The sequence below is a fragment of the Strix aluco genome, chromosome 5 (assembly GCF_031877795.1).
Source record: "Strix aluco isolate bStrAlu1 chromosome 5, bStrAlu1.hap1, whole genome shotgun sequence".
In the NCBI taxonomy this organism is placed as follows: domain Eukaryota; kingdom Metazoa; phylum Chordata; class Aves; order Strigiformes; family Strigidae; genus Strix; species Strix aluco.
The window spans coordinates 44,333,586-44,350,084 of NC_133935.1; the positions used below are offsets into that span (position 1 = coordinate 44,333,586).

Here is a 16,499-nt window from a genome sequence, read left to right on the forward strand (position 1 = left end):
TGTTTGTTCTTAGCAGTGCACAAATGTTTATAGGAAGCAAACCAGTGAATCATTAGAAATGTTCTTTGTACAGCGTCTCCTTAAACTGCAGGCTGGTGGTGCGCTGGAATGTGGGGATATCTCTGTAGCTGTTTCCTTCATCAGTCTGATTCTTTTGAAAGCATCTTACTCTGCTTGTATTTTCCATACTAGAGGTTTACAGAAAAATGTTTATACTACAGCTTCAAACATTTACTGAAATGCTAGAAAACCTAAAGAATTTCTGTGGATTCCTTATATTAAGATCAGATGTGGGAATGTCACATTGAATATCTGCTGTACAAAACTCAGATGATTTTAATGGAAAATAAGAATCTGAAATGGTATGTGCCTAGCAGCAAAATAAAAAAGCAGGGGGAAGGGAATGGACAGAGAGAATTATATAATGGGTCAGAATTACACCTCAGTGGTTACAAGTCTGTTCCTCTGCTATGCTGACAGAGAAAGTAATTACTGCATTTATGTCTTTTTCAATGACATGAAACTAGTTTCTAAAGCAAAGTGTAGTATTTAGGAGAAGCCTGCAATGCAAGCAACGCAGCAATCCATCTGATTGAAACATCCTGTGGGCTGAGGCATTTTCAGCTGCAGGGCAGTTTGAACAGAAATGCTTGTAACAACACTTTGGACATTTTAAATTTTTCAATAATAATTAATCTATCAACTGAAACTTGGCTTTTACTGATTTTTTTTTATTACTCTAAAAGTTAGCTTAGATTATAAATAGCAGTAAGATTAGCAATCTTAGCTGAAGTTGATGGAGAAGTGCATAAGCAGGATATTGAATGTAAAGTATTATTTTGCATAAGAGAGTTTATTTCATTGTGAGTCAAAACAAATAGACTTCCTTATGAAGGCTAATGGTTATTGAAACAAAACTTAGTGACTTTAGTAAAAAGCAGTAAAATGTTAAAATTCCATTATTGTTATCATGTTGACTTGTGCTCAGCAGTCATTTCATGGACATCATTTAAATTAGTGTGTGGGTATGTGTGTGTCTGTATGTTTGGAAGGGGAACGTAATTTTTGTGTTGGGGAAACCATAGGAAGGTTCTTGACAGTGACTAGTTATCTGCTTTAGAGCAGGAAGGCCTTGGCAATCCTAGCCAAATGTGCCACATTGGCTGCAAATGGTGAGGATCAACCAGTCCATGACTGTTTTACCTCATGTGTAACAAGTAATAAAATAAAAACTTGCTTCCTCTGTGGTTCTCACCACTCAAACTTGTGTTGGCCCTAGCAGTCTCGGGGCTTGCTCCAGTGAAGGTAACTGGGAGTGGGAGCAAGCCCCAGCAGCCTTTAAAACAGAGGTTATATGCTCCAAATTAGGTTTACATAAACTGTTTAGCTAACTGTTCCATGCTTGGGAAGAAAGCCTTGAACTTTGGAAGTATGAATTACTGGGGGGGTTTGTATACCTTTTGTGATCTTGGACCTTCCTGAGAAGAAGGGAAAGGGTGGGAATGGACATTGCTGGCAAATCCTAACAGAAAATGCTTAATTTAACATTCTGTGGCTGGAAATTTTGTATCAGATGATGACATTTTGTTCCTGTCCAAAATTGCTAAGAGAATAGTTAGTAGCAGGTGATCTTATATCAAAAGGGAGAACATTCTTCCTCACAGATGTAATTGTATTTAGAGAAAAATATTTCTGTGGAATGCTGATGGTCTCTGGAAAGCTTATGAGAAGTATGTATCTGAAGGGGGAGAGAATTTGTGAAGAAAGGAGCACTTGTCTACTTCTTTGCTGCAAAGACTTTTTTTTTTTTAACCTACAGTATTGTAATTTGAGCTTTATGCTTCTCCTTAAAGAATGATGTTTCTTGAAAATGCAGAGCTTTTTGAGGTGCGTCTCTTCTGTCTCCAGTTGGTTTTCTCCTACACTTATTAGAGGCTGCTCTTCCAAACTCATGTCAAACTACCTCTTTCCTTTGAGTTTATCTGGGATCTCATTCTCTTACATGAACAGCTTGAAAGCTGGAAGAACAATCTGAAAGTTTTTCCTGTTTTTCTAACACAATATCATTCTTCATCTTCATGATGTTAGTCTTAATTTATGAGATACCTTCTGTGAGCCTTGTAGTTCTTTCTGAACAAGACTGGTTTTGTAAGAGCTGAAGATCACTCCATTTCTTGTTGCAGTAGTGGCTCATTATTTCTTATTTTGTCACTTCAAAATGGATTATTAGGATAATGGGATAAATTAGGATACAGACTTAAGTTTATGTTACCAAAACTTAAGCTTTACAGTTTATAGAAGGTAGAGGATGTTGATTTAAAGATCATCTCCTAGAATGTGCCATGACAGTGTTTTTTAAATGGTCTGTTAAAAAGGGACCTGAGAGAACCAAGTTAAATATCTATTTATAATTATTTTATTTGAAAAGGCCGCTTATTGAAAGTGATTTTGAATGTATAATGATTCAGCTGTAATAATCTTTCATATATGCCTTTTCTTAGAGATAGAAGTAGACAGTCTATATCAGTTGCATTAAAATGTTAGTTAGAGATAGACTGGTGAAATTGCATTAGTATTCTGTCATGAGTCCTGCTGTAGAGAATTTAAATGGACCTTATGCAGGTTCACTTATGTTCATTTTATTATGTTTGCTTTTGGAAACATATAACTTCCTAATTTGTGAGTTTTCTAGTGCTTCTGTGACCACAGTGTTGGCTTTGGAGCAGCTAAAGTTAGTTTTTTATATACTAGGGCTATCTTCAGATAGTACATAACACTGATTTTCTGTTTAAAAAATACTATATGCCAGCATTCTCATTATATGCTTTTGACTAATTTTGTGTCCTTTGGATAAGATGATGTCAGAGATCGTCAGTATCTAAGCCTCAGAATAGTGATTCTGGGTTTTGTGCGTTAGAAATTTCCATTGAAATCATCTGACATTCATCTTTGTTCTCTTGTAGACCTGTTCTCTGTTTCTCAATTCTCTTATTGCACATTAATCTAGGAGCTTTTACTGATATTTTAGAATGTCTTCCCTGTGTTTTTGTAACTAGGTCTCACACACCTCTTGTTTTATTGCAGAGTGCTGGCAAACAGCTTTTGATGTTGTGGTCAGATTTTTTTCAGAGCTTCATGTCTGCATCAAGTTGCTCTTCTAAACATGAGATTGTGGGCTTTTTCCTGTCTGTAAATTTGTGTATATTAAACTAATAGACTGATCTAGACATAGCTGACTTAGTCCAAAGTTGGTTGAGTCCTCATGTTTCTACCCTGGCCTCAGAGTGGCTTTGAGCTAGAACAGAGGCAGTGTTACTGATTTTTTATTATTTACTTACTTTTCCTGTCTCTCACCTGTCAGTAGTTAGTGGTTTAGAAACTTAATCCTGTTGAATCAAGTATTTCAGCAAATCTAGTGTGAAACATTTGTGTTGAAGAGCTAAAATGTGTTAATTGTTAGTAATTAATGACTGTCCAACTAATTTAAAAATGACTAATTTTCAATGGTAAATTTTGAAAGACAAAACCAAAAACAAGGAGAGCAAAATTAAGATTGGTGATTGAGACTGACACTTCAGTCTTAGCAGATGCCACTGTGTCAACTGTTGAGTGAAGAGTATAATTAACTCTTTTTTTCCTTTTCTATATTTCTCACAATCTCTTATGTAGAGGTAAAATTACTGCTTATGACAACCAGGATTGTAGCATCATTCAGATGGAAGGGACCTCAGGTATAGTCCAAGATCCAGCCCCCAGAAGGATTAGCACTGAACTCTGACAATATTGCTGAAAGCTTTGTCAAGTTGGATCTTGATTTTGTTATTTCTTATTTTTGTGATTAAGAAAAAGCAGTTAGTTGTCAAACTTTGTCCTTGATTTGGAGATACCAATATCCATGGAAAGAAAAGCATTTAAACATTTAATTAAAGTCTGAAATATGAAATTAATCTTTGAAAATATTAATGAATTTTGTGACATATGTGAAGTTACATACAAAGACTATTTTGTAACTGAATATTTTTGGTTTTAGAGCCTTGATGAGTATGAAGATGATGAAGCAGGGCAGAAGGAGCGAAAGAAGGAGGATGCTATTACCCAACAGAACACAATACAAAATGAGAGTTGCAGTGCAGATACCCCTGGCTCATACTTACTACAGGTGAGATTTTAGCACTTGTTTGTTTTGATATGCTACTCAGTTTTAAAACTCATACTGCCACCTTCTTTGTATTTCTACTTAATAGTAGATTATACCCTATCTGGAAACAAACATGAATTTCAGGAGTTGTTGCGTTACTGGAAACAAAGTATGAGGGTCCATTCCCCAAACTCAACACTACAGAGACTCAGTTTTGACAACAGAATTCCCTATTTCTGTAGGGGCTTTGAAAGTAATGTGTTGATGTTTACCATAGAACTTACTATTTAATGAGAGGAAGAGAAACCTGGAGATTCAAGTGAAAAATAGTCACAGGTTTAGAATATTCAATTAATTGGAGGTAGAATTTGCAAATCAGGACCCAATTTTCTAATTTAATTTATTGTCAACTAGCAAACTTCTAATTACTGATTCTGGGATTGAAACAAACACAGATGCTCTTAGGGAAAACACCCCTGTCTCTTTCCTTTGGTGCCCTAAGTCTCTTTACCAGGTCTTGTTTCTCCTTCTCTTCTGTTACCTAACAGCATGTGCAAACCCAGCTGTATACACTGAGGCCGTCCAGCTCTGCTTGTTGATTTTAACAGAGGCAGTAGCACATGTATAGGGAGAAAAATATGCAAACAGAGCAAGCACATGGTGATAGTTTTCAAACCCACCCATAACCAGAGGGGGCATCACTGAATTTAGTGGGTCTGGATGCACTTTCCTTCCAAATTTTTGCCCAGTCTTTCATATGCTCGTGGACGCATTTAACATTCAGAAGAGCCTACAGCAAAAAGTCTACAGTTTAATTACTTGGAATGTGAAGAACAGTCTCCTTTTGTTTAAATTGAACCTGTCATTTGCTGTCTGTTTCCATGTGATTTCACCAAGGTGTCCCAGTGGAAGACATGGGAACAACTGCTTCTTCTTTAGATGACTGAGTGCTGCAAGAGAGAGTATGGCCCCTCTCATCTGCCTCTTCTTTAGGCTGAAGAATTCCATTTTATTTAGTTGTTTCTTGTACAGGAGATACTCAATAACATTCTACACTTTTTCTGGTTTGACTGTATTTTATTTGGGATCAGGAAACAGAAATGAAGAGTTCAGTACAGTATGCAGTCGTAGAGTGAGTGGTTCAGTGATGGTTTTTGTTTTGTTCTCTGTTTCTTTCTTGACAGTTCCTGATATCTGCCTGTTTGTCTGCTGAGCACTGAGTTTACTATTTTTCATGTGTCTACTTTAACTTAACATTTTGGAGTTATCTGTGAGTGATAACAACAAGCTCAGAGGCTGATGCATATGTAAATTTAGAAGCATCTTTACCTTTTTGTCTTACTTTGTGCTTATGTACACTAAATTTCATCTGTTTCACCTCCCAGCCCCTTCCAACAGAGGAATCCTGCATGTTTTCACAGTTGACCCTCGTCTTTTCTGTACTTAATAGCATCTATGGACATCTCCTCCCCAAATATATTGAAAAGCACAGGTCCCAGAACAGGTTCCTGTGGAACTCTTCTGGGTACCCCATCCACTGTGAAAGCTGACCGTCAGAATCCACCATTATTTCCTGTCTTTTCACCAGTGATTTATTCATGAAAGGACATTAGCTCTTATACTACTGTAGTTTAGTTTCTTTAAGAAACTTTGGGGAATGCCTTTTTGAAATTCAGTAGGCTGTCAACCAACTTTCTCTTCTGGACATTTCTTTACTTAAAAAGGCTGTATTAGATTTGTGAATTGTAACAATTTTACGAATGCCTTGGTGACTCTTCCACACTACGTCATATTTACACATTCCCTAATTGTTTTAGACTTAATGGCACCACTTTATTCAGTATAAATATCAAGCTTACTGGTCGATAGTTCACTGGTCTGCTTTAGCATCTTCTTAAAGATGATTGTGGTAACTGCTGGTACTAGGGCAGTTTTAAGTGAGAGATTGTATGTGATCATGAGTACTTTAGCTATTACATTTTTCAGTACCATCAGTAGTTTCTTCAAATCTCAAGGAGTAAATACCTTCTTATTCTGGCAACTAGCTTTTTTTTTTCATTTTGTTAATTTGTTTTTAAGTTCTACCAGCACTTCTGTTTGAAACAGACCCTTTGAGTCTTCCATGGAGAAGTGCTCTGATGTGAGACCCTTACAATGCTTTTCCATGGTTAACACCAACAGAAATATTTTGGCAGAGAAACTGTTTCCTCTGACTGCACCTCTTATAACTTGATCTATTGTCTTTGCAGATTCTTCAGCAGGATTCCTCATTCTGAAATGTTTTAATGCTTTTTCCAAGTTGTTTGTTAGACTCTTTCTTATTGTGTTCACTCTGTTTTCACTTCTTCAGCAAATATTCCAAAAGTTGTCACTTTTAGTTTCCCCTAGTGGTATTATTACACAATGCTTTGGCTATATTCCCATGCCCCTTTTTTTTTCATCCATGTTTTCTGTTATTCTTGACGAGCAATCTCAGTTTCTGTTTACCAGGCTGTCTGTATTAATTGTATCCTACATGGTTCCAAGTTTGTCACCTCCGTATTCAAACAGGCACTACTTCTTTGTTGACAGAGCACAGCAGGGGTGTCCTGTCACTGACAATATAGAAGAGGGTCCCAGGCCTCAGATCTGGCAAAGACCCAGGGTGGCACATGTACAGAACAGATGGAACCTTAGAAAGTTGTAGCTGCTAAGACTTAATTAGTTTATTACTGACTCTGTCAACTTGCTTTTTATTAGAAGACTTACCACTTGCCCAACTTGAACAGAACTTGACAGCAGCATTTTTTCAGCTTTGGTGACTTAGTTTCCTTTCGATTCTACTCTGTGCCAATTAAGCCTAATTCCGTTCTTAAAAGTAGAGTTTATGTTTTAGGTCTAAGAATTCAGTCAATACTAGTTGCCATTGATCAATATTTATTCTTGTTCTATCTAGTAAGCAGAATAAATACATTTCTGTAGTTATAGATGTTTTCACTGATTTGTTCATTCTGTTATCATTTTATGAAATTTGTGAATATATAATTACCGTGACTATGGTAGACAAGATGGTTAATATTGACTTCATGTTTGATAGGCAGTTATGTTGCTGAATGTTTTATTTTCCAATCCTTAACCTGATCTTTCAGTTCTATTTTAATATTGTCAGAAGCTGCTGTTTTCCTTCTCATGGGCAAAATGCACATTTTTTTGAAAACTGTCTGAATTTGAAATCCTTGATCCAAAGCACAGAGATATGGGATTTGTTAAAGAATAGATCTGAAAATATACCAGACTGAAGAGTATTCTCCTTGAAGCAGAGCTATTTGGATGAAATTGGCTTTGAAATTATTTTGTATTGGAAATATGGAAGATAAGTGTCAACATTATAAACGTTGAAAAAAAATTACAATCAGAACTTTTACTTAGTTTTAGCAAAGGATAGTGTGGAAAGCCACACCTCACCAGGTGAATGAATGCTAAATCCATTCCCAAACACAAGTGTTACATCTGACTCTGACTGACTTGCTTGATTTTCCTTCTATTTTTAATGCTGCAATTCAGTGGTTCTCTGCTTGTGAGTCTCACAGTACTGTGGGACTACTCATTGATGTGTACAGGGATGCAGACTGAGAGTGATAAGTTGTATGTAATAGAGCTTAGAAGTCTTATAAATTAGCTAAAAGTTCAACTTTAACTAGGAATCAATGGAGTCTGGCAATTATATAAATCTAGCTCTTGCTTGGCAGAGATGGTAAAATTTAACATAGTGTAAAACTGCTTGATAGCAATGTCTTTCTTGCAGTTGGACAGAAATTATATTATGTTCACGGTAATGAACGTCTTCTCTTAATTAAAGAAGGTGTTAGTATGTATGCAATGTAAAGATACTTGCATCTAAAACCCTGCAAGATTTGGCTGAAAAAACAATTAGGTTACTGATGATTTTTTAAAAAAATTCTCTTCTAAGACTTGCAAAGTTCTAGAACGTGGAAAAATGCTACTATTGTGCTAATGCTCAAAAAAAACCCCACCAAAAAACACTATATGCAAGGCCCTAAATTTTGCATCAGCATGTTATGCTGATACCATGGTCATCTGCCTCCTGGAATCCAGTTGTTTGGGGAATATTTTAGGAGACCAGATGCACAAATATGTGCACTTCTTGGTGTAATCCCGTGTCAATAGGGATAACGTAACTTCTGTGTCATTACAGAAGCGATACCTGAGCATGATGGCATGGTGTGGTGTCTGTGTTACTTTATGGTATTCCTGGAAAATTGGAGAGCAAATTGGAAAGGCTGAGAAGATTAATCTAAAGCCAACATATAATGCCTTGCAGTGGGAGACGCATGTGTAGGTCCTCCATCCCTTAAAACCTTCAAATCACAACTGACAGTTTTTCTGGAAATTTTGCCATAATCACACAGAATTTTCATTCTCAGTAGCTTGGAAGGAGTTTGAAATCCTTTGCTTCATGTTATCTTTGGTTTCTTTGTGCTTGCATTTTATTTCAAATGTTTTAGTGTCTGTGAATGCTAGTTGTTGTGCTGTGTACTGTATGAACACGCTGCAAAAAATTTCATCAGCTGTGAAGTTTGACATTGAAGTGTAAAATACGGGAATAGTTCAGTAAATATGTATTGGCAAAACACCAAGAAACAATAAAGTTGAGATCTTCAGAGTTATTTTTGACATTGGCATGGGTTTAGGGTTTACTGTGTTCTGGATGTGTTTTTCTATCCACTGATGACAAAAGGGGTCTCACCACATCAGATGTAGGCATCTAAAATTAGATGGGCTGAATCCTTTCCTCTCCCTGGCAAACTTGGACCAAGCATGTCAGTAGCAAAAATCGTTCTGACATAACTTGGAAATAGGGGTCAGTTAGAGAGAGTGTACAATACCAATTTTTGTGCCTGTGAGCATGAAAGGGGGAAGCTCTGAGTCACTTAGATAATGAGGTTCAACCTTTGTGAAATAAACACTGAGTCCTTCAAGTGAAAGGTAACAGTTTATAAAAATGAGAATGATTTAGAGTGTCCTGCTATAAAAAGGGAATGCTGATCTTTGTTATTGTCACATGGTAGCAAAATTTGTCCAGTGTATTTCTTAATTCCAAGTTAAGAAACTGCAGATCATAACTATCACAGTTACCAATACCTTCTGTGTCTGGAATGGCTGCTGAAGAGCACTCTGCAGTCATCTGCCAGAAACCTGCTTTTGGATTTGTGTTGCTGGCATGAAACTGGTAAGGGAACTTTGCTTCTCAAGCATTCTGAAGCTTGGGACCCCAGTGGGGGAGGCATGACTCGCTTTTTTTGTTAAGCCACACCAACTGTTTTGCTGTACCTGATAGTGTATTATATACTGCTGCAAAGCCCAGGACCTCATTCAAGACCCTTGCACTCTAGTTAGAAATGGCGATCATCTTGTTCCGATCATTAATTTGTTTTGTGTATACAATTTTAACAGGCATTTCCTGGGGTACCTGTATTGCTCTTAGATTGTGCAGCAACAAGAAGTTAAGATGTTGAATCTTACCGAATTATTTTATACAAGATAGAACTTTGTAAGATACATTTGAGATGTTTAAACATCCACGCTGAATCACAGTCAACAACACTAGACAGTTTCCTAAACAAAAAATGTCACTTCATTTGTAGCACTGAACCATGTCTTTATAATATGTTGTATCATATTCTTTAAATAGATTCAAATTATGTGCATTAGTAGATAGGCTAAAGCTTGACCCTAGTATTGAATTCCTGTGGACCTCTTAATCCAAGAAAACAAAAGAACAAGTTGCTCTAGTTTTCAGCTCACAACATTGACTTGCATACACAGTAGTATTGCCATGTCTTGGATTGCTCTCACTCCTCTCTGTAGCAGTAATGCAGGTTTTTGTTCTCTGCAGGAGATTAGCTTGTGATATATGCTTGGATAATCATTCTGTTTAGTGTAGAGATTACACACTACCTTTGAAAGAATCCTTCTTGTTGATTGGAAGTGAGGATAGAATGAAATGTCTACATAATCAGCATTCACCTAATGGTATAATTATAAAATAGTGCCACAGCAGATTGGGTTCATCATAGTTAACTTCAGTAGTGAATAGGTTAGATGGCTGGTGAAAGCATCTAAACTTGATTTATTAGCATGTCCATTTAGTTGTAAGTCATCCAAGGGTCTATGAAAATTGAAGGAAAACCACATCTTTTTTTAACCTTTTGTTCTAAAAAAGCTTAACATTTCACCAGAACATTGCAGGCAATTTCTGGAAGGAACATAGTCTAAAGATACTCCCACAGCAGTGCTCTCATGCAGTTCTGATTGCTTAAATACCATCCTTTGCTCTAGATGTGACCGAACACGGTGAAATTTTCTGAAGCAGTGATACACACAAAGCTGTAAATGTTTAATAGAGGCACCTTATAAGCTATGCTGAAAGCAGTAAATAAAATAAAGTTAAGGAATAAAAGTCTCTAGTGACTTCTTAGCTGTGTGACAAACTGTGAGGAACTGAAGTATTACAGCTGAAAACCTGCTTGACACAAGCTTCCCCAGAGTTTTGTAGTTGAATCTTATCCCAGGAATATGCTGCCAAATAAGCTTCTCAACTCGCATTGCAGTTCATACCTGTCTATTTTGCATTTCCTGGCTTTTTATTTTGTGCAGCAGTGTAATGTCGTACAGCATCGTTTTGCAATTACTCTCATTATCCAAAGTATGTGGTAATGATATTCCTATCTATTCATACCTGAGCACAGCTCTTCAAAGATGTTTTGCATCTAGGTTTCATGTAGTTCTTGCAAAGGAAAACTGTGTGCATGCATTCAAGAGTAAAAATTAATCTTTTGTAAGTATATTGTCATGATGTTACTTGGTGTTAATTTCTGTCCGTAGAGAAAATGCAGTTGTGTTACAGGGCATGCCCAAATGTATCAAGGCATATCTTTTATTTTCTATGCTATATTTCTTCAGTTGTTAGGCCAAGGGTTATTTTACATAATAACATGATTACAATATTGGCATTGTTTAAAAAAGTGAGTAAATAAAATGTGATTAAAATACAGAAATACATAAATTAAGAGGAGCCGTGTTTGAGTATATGAAGTCATATGTAATTCTGCCAAATCGGATTGTGGGACTCTAATATTTGACAGTTAATTACCAGATAATACTCACCTTGGGTTTTGTATTTGCAGATTAAGAATGTGATCCACTTCACAGAGATGGTATGAAAAGTCAGGAGTATTCGCAAAGTACTTAAGTGATAATAATGAATGCAGTAGAAAGACTCGTGAAGAAATCTTGCTGTATGTCTAAAAACGTTCCCCTAAAAATGGGTTAAAAAGTATTCAAATTCAGGGTTGTTTAAGTATTAAAAGATCACTTATTTTTTTAAACATGTTTGCATCTAAAGTTGATCTTGCATGTGCAGTGTTTTTAAAGTAAGTGATGTCAGTTGCAGGGAATTTGCTGCCCTGAACAGTTCATGACATGAACCAGGTGCTTCAGATGTTTAACTGCCATGGTTGGTATGGCTTGGGAGACCCAAATTATTCCTGTGATATGTATAAGGAAAATAGGAACACAGGAATTCCATCTTCGCATGATCAAGTATGATCAGGCCATCACTCAAGTAGTTTCTAGTGATGTGGGCATGTATTTAGAGCAGTTTGAGTATGTTAATAGCAGTAAATAAGTCATAGAGGCCACTGTGAAAAGCAAGCAAATGCAAAGTACTGAACATGACTCACAGAGTTCTTTGTGTTCCACCTAAGAGGTCTTGTGGAAAAATATCTCGTGTAGCGATGTCGGGAAAGTTGGTGTCATGATGCATGTAGTTTTAAGAATTTGACTGAAAGTTGCATAAGTCAACAGTGTTCTGACCCGTTCTGAATTGGTTGACTTTGCAGTCTTAATTTTCTTTAAATGCCTTTTGTCCGTATTATTAGAGACTGGGAAAAACCCCACCCCATGTAGTAACTTTTTAATTAATCCATGAGGTAACTTCTCTGAGTTTAGGAGTAATAATGTTGCATGGGCTTCTTGTCTGGTATAACTGGAGGCTTTAAAGACACTGAATGAATTGTTTTGCAGAAATGAGATTGCTAGGTTTTAGTTAAATTGTGTGTGTGGTTTTTTTTTAATAGAAACTGGTTTTTGAGATGGTGGAGTCTGGATTTCTCAGCTGAACGGGCTGCGTAATAGACATTGTTGTAGCAGCACAGGTTTCTCTGCCAAAATCCTCTTCCTCTCTGCTCACGTGAGCAATATGTGTGGCTATGTGTAGTGCTGCTGATCCATGCATGTTCAGTGGGTTTTACATTCCCAAAGGATCTGCACATGCTCAGCAAATCTGATTCAACTATATTGTGTGCAGACTATCTAATACTACTGCTTTCGGAAAGTGCTTACAAGTGAAATCACTGTCCCCTTTGCCCCTAAGAAATCGGGAAGCTGAAAGCTAGCAGTTACTAATGTGAGACTGAAGGGAAAGCATGTGGCTGGAAACTGACTACGAGCCAACTGAAGTCATTTGGCCAGCAATCTGTAGCCTTGAGGAGGATGTAGGTTGGGCATCCCTACTTTGAGTCATGTGGCTTCCGTTCTTATAGGGAAATACTAGTACATGGTTGTCAACATTTGTCCTCATAAGAGCTGATCAAAAATAGAAATCTTCCTGCTTGTTTGTGGCAGGCATCATTTGTGTTCAGTGCCTGATCATTGTCAGCATAAATTTAATTACCTTTGACAAGCAAACGTTTTCTTAGAAATAAGTACAAAATGATGAACTATTTTAACATCTGTGTTCAGTAAAGTTTAATTTAGTGGGTGATTTAAGCTTAAAATTTTGTTTCAGGATTGCATTTCGCTCCCAGTAAATAAAGTTAAATGTACCCATGAAGCATCTTACAATTGAATACTCGATTTTGTGTGCCTGTGCACAATGTACAACTATTCATCACAGACCTGCATGAAAACTAAAACTGAATCAAGCCTGTATCTGTGAAGGCAAGGTGGTGTGGAGACTTACTACTGCTTTGGATTCATGGTTGTGCATAGGAACTGCAGGGGTTTTAGCACAGCCTACTCTTCAGGTACTTTCTATATTCTTATGCAGACCAAGTGGGAAGCAAAGTGTGTAAATTATGACTACTTCTTTGTAGGTTCTCTGAAGTTTGATTGTGATCCTTACATGAAATTTTATTTTTGGAGGGCTCTTTTTTTTTTTCTTGTCTACAGATGTTGCTGCTTCGTACTCAGCCTGTATAAGCAGGTGTTTGTTTGGTTGTTGCACTTTTTGTTTCTTTCATTGTAGAGTTCATGAAGCTGTGCTCCAGAATTGCATAAGCTGGCACATTAGCTGGTGTTACACTGGTTTGGAGCCTTTTTATGGCCATAAGGAATAGGAAGCAGTTTCTCAAATTCCCAGCTAATGTTTTGAGCAGTCAGCAGGGGCATCATGTGCAGAAATTCATTTTCTTTCCCACATGCTTTCTCTTTTGGATTGGCATCACTTTTTAACTCAGCTAACTGAATGTTGGTTTGAGAAGATTGTTTTACCTTTGGAATAGTCAATATGGAAATTCTGTCAGCTGTCAAAAATGATGATGTCTAAGTGGGTATCTCCTCCCAGTCCTTTCTTAAAATTTCTTGGGGGGGCAGGGGAGGAATGTGATCTCATAGAGTATAATGATACACTGTAGCTGAGGCTAGTGGGAAGAAGAGTCCTTGGGTAAATACAAATTTATTGAAAAAGGAAGGACTTTCTGCAGTATTTGCTTGTACAAATAGATGACATGGCCTGACTGATATCAAAAGCTTTTGTAAAGTATGGTAATATTCCTGATTCCTGCACTTTTCTGCTAGTGTATTTTAGAGAGAGAATTTTAATTAATACTGATTTCATACCAGGAACAAGTCTGAAGCCTAGATAATGAAGTTATAAGTACTTGCAGGGTGTACGGAGAGGGAGGACACTCTTCTGCAAGAACCTACATGGACCAAGGGGATCCCTGCTGAATGTCTTTGTGCAAGATGGAGAGGGAAGACAGCTTGCTCGCTATTGCAGAAAGATGAACAAAAACTTACACAGCTCTTCAAAAATAGTCATAGCAGTAGTTGTCAAACATTTTTATAACATAAATAATAATTCATTCATCTTATTCATACTAAGAGAATATCATAGTGGTAGTTACTCAGATGTGCTTGTGTGTTTAGAAGCTGCATATTCCATTTCCATAGTGGTGTGAGGATGGGCGGGGAGCCTGCTTCTCTACATCCTTCTAATTTGGTGTAATTAATGTGATGGCTCAGGAGGGAGGAGGAATCTGGAATTCAGAGTTGTTTGGTGGAGACAGTCTAAGTTTATACTGCTAAAAAAGAGCAAGACCTGGGTGTGAGCTCAACTGCTGCACTGCTGATAGAGCCTGTGGCTTAATTATTAGCAAAGTTTTCTGGCTTGGTTTTGGTTCATGATACCTAGTGCTCTGCTATATCATACCTGGGGACTGTTTGAGGAGTAATGTGCCAGGAACTATTCCTCGCATGTTGTATGAACATCACAGCACCAGGTTTGGCTGCCTGTGTAGTGCTACGAGGACATTATTAGCCTTTGCTAGCTCAGAAACAGCTACAATGCCCTTAATCAACATGCTGGTGTGTGCAACACTGACCTAGGTCTCATGCTGTGAAAACACAGCTTTGGGCTGTAGTTCGGCCCTTGCATTATTTCAGATGCTTTTGACTAAGGGGGGACTTACAGATTATTATTTCTTAGGGATACCACATGGAACGTGGAGGAGACTCACTGTGAACTGCTTTGGAGTATGGATGTGGCAACTCTGTGACATGGGCTTTGAATAGTCTCTAGCTTGTCTGCCTCCATTTACTCTGTTGTTACTAGAAGCTATCAGGCCCATTCTGCTGGTAAACTTACTGATGAAGGCCCCTCTTTTCTTCTCTTGGAACCAGCACTTAGTAGAGGTGGGCAGGATGGTTCTTTGTTTCAAACTGGTTCCACTGAAGAAGCTGGTTTTATCACTAGTTCTGTTTCTAGTACGTAGTGTGCAAAGCACTGTGTAGACAATAGCTCAGCACCCTAAGGTTAGGTTAAAAGTTATAATGCTCTGTAAAATGTGTGACAAATCCCATCGAAAATAATTTTGGAAAATTGTATTTTGTCTGTTTGTGTGTCCAGACAGAGTGGTGTGTTGCGAAGGGGCTATGCACATAGCTCCATGCAGGATTTTATATTTACACTTGCTATAAAGTACTTCAAATTCTGTGTTTTCATTGTCATCATCTATCCTGTGAGTTTCATATTGTCACTTAGATCTCCTGTGACTCGAGATCCTAGAATCATAGAATCATTTAGGCTGGAAAAGACCCTTAAGAACTGATACTACACTCTTAATTTTGCTGAGTCATAAAGGTTTATGTCCGTCTGAATTTTATGTTTTTTTCAAATGCTCTCCTTTTTTTATGACTGACACATTGAATTTGGGAGCTTTGTGCAAGTATTTCCAAGTTCCCTCTCTTTTCAGGGAATTTTAGGAAGCCTATATCTTCAGTTTATGACTATTCAACACTGATCCATTAAGGTCATATGTTGGATATGATCACTGTCTTTCTGATCATTTTTCCAGCTCTGCTCTGTCAGTGAGTCACCTGAGATCTAGGCAGGCTTTGTCAACCTGGTCTAATCAGCTCCTTCATAGCTTTTGTTCTGAGTGCCTTTTGTTCTGCTTGTCCTGAACTTTTGTTCTGGCTCTTTGGTGTTGAATATTGCTTGGGTATAGAAATGAAGAATAAGGAATAATGAAAAAAACTCTGTTCACATATTTTAGTGAGTATTTCCAGTTTCCTTATTTTTGGGAGCTGTTTTCTTCTTGATGACACCTGACTTCCCTGGGAGTTACTTGTTTTACCTGCAGGTATTTCTTTATTTTTTTCCTCTCACCTAATGTCCTTGATAGATTACTTCATAGGCAGACGTCGATGTTGCTGCCTGTGCTGCAGCCTGCCTGGCTCTTTTTCGAGGCACTTGAGTGCCTTTGAACCATGCTTCCCACTCGGCTGGGCTCAGAAAGAGGCGGGCCCGTGTCTTCGGGGTGTGCTGCTCAGGCAGGGTGTGTGTAAGAACGTTTGAGTCACTCTGCAGGAGCCAGACAAGGCCGGTGCTGTGCCACAGTTCATAGGTGCCCTTGGATCCTGGCAGATTTTGGGTAGAGGCGTTCTTTGCTTGCTTGTTGCCATTGCTCCTGATTTCTAGAAAAGCAAAACCAGCATATGAACAGGCTCTGCACACGTGCGTATTGGATGTGCAGTACTTCATTGAGGCTCTGGTCTGTCAGGTAAAGAGAACTGCAGT

General features: G+C 37.7%; 1 protein-coding gene across 2 annotated transcripts in view; it reads left to right on the forward strand.

Annotated features, from left to right (window-relative positions):
* Nucleotides 1-16,499, forward strand: part of PAWR (pro-apoptotic WT1 regulator) — an 84,476-nt gene that overhangs the window by 39,383 nt on the left and 28,594 nt on the right. For both annotated transcript variants that reach the window (XM_074827154.1, XM_074827155.1), the window contains exon 3: nucleotides 4,031-4,159. In XM_074827154.1, the coding sequence (XP_074683255.1) occupies nucleotides 4,031-4,159 (129 nt within the window). The remainder of the gene's footprint in view (nucleotides 1-4,030; nucleotides 4,160-16,499) is intronic.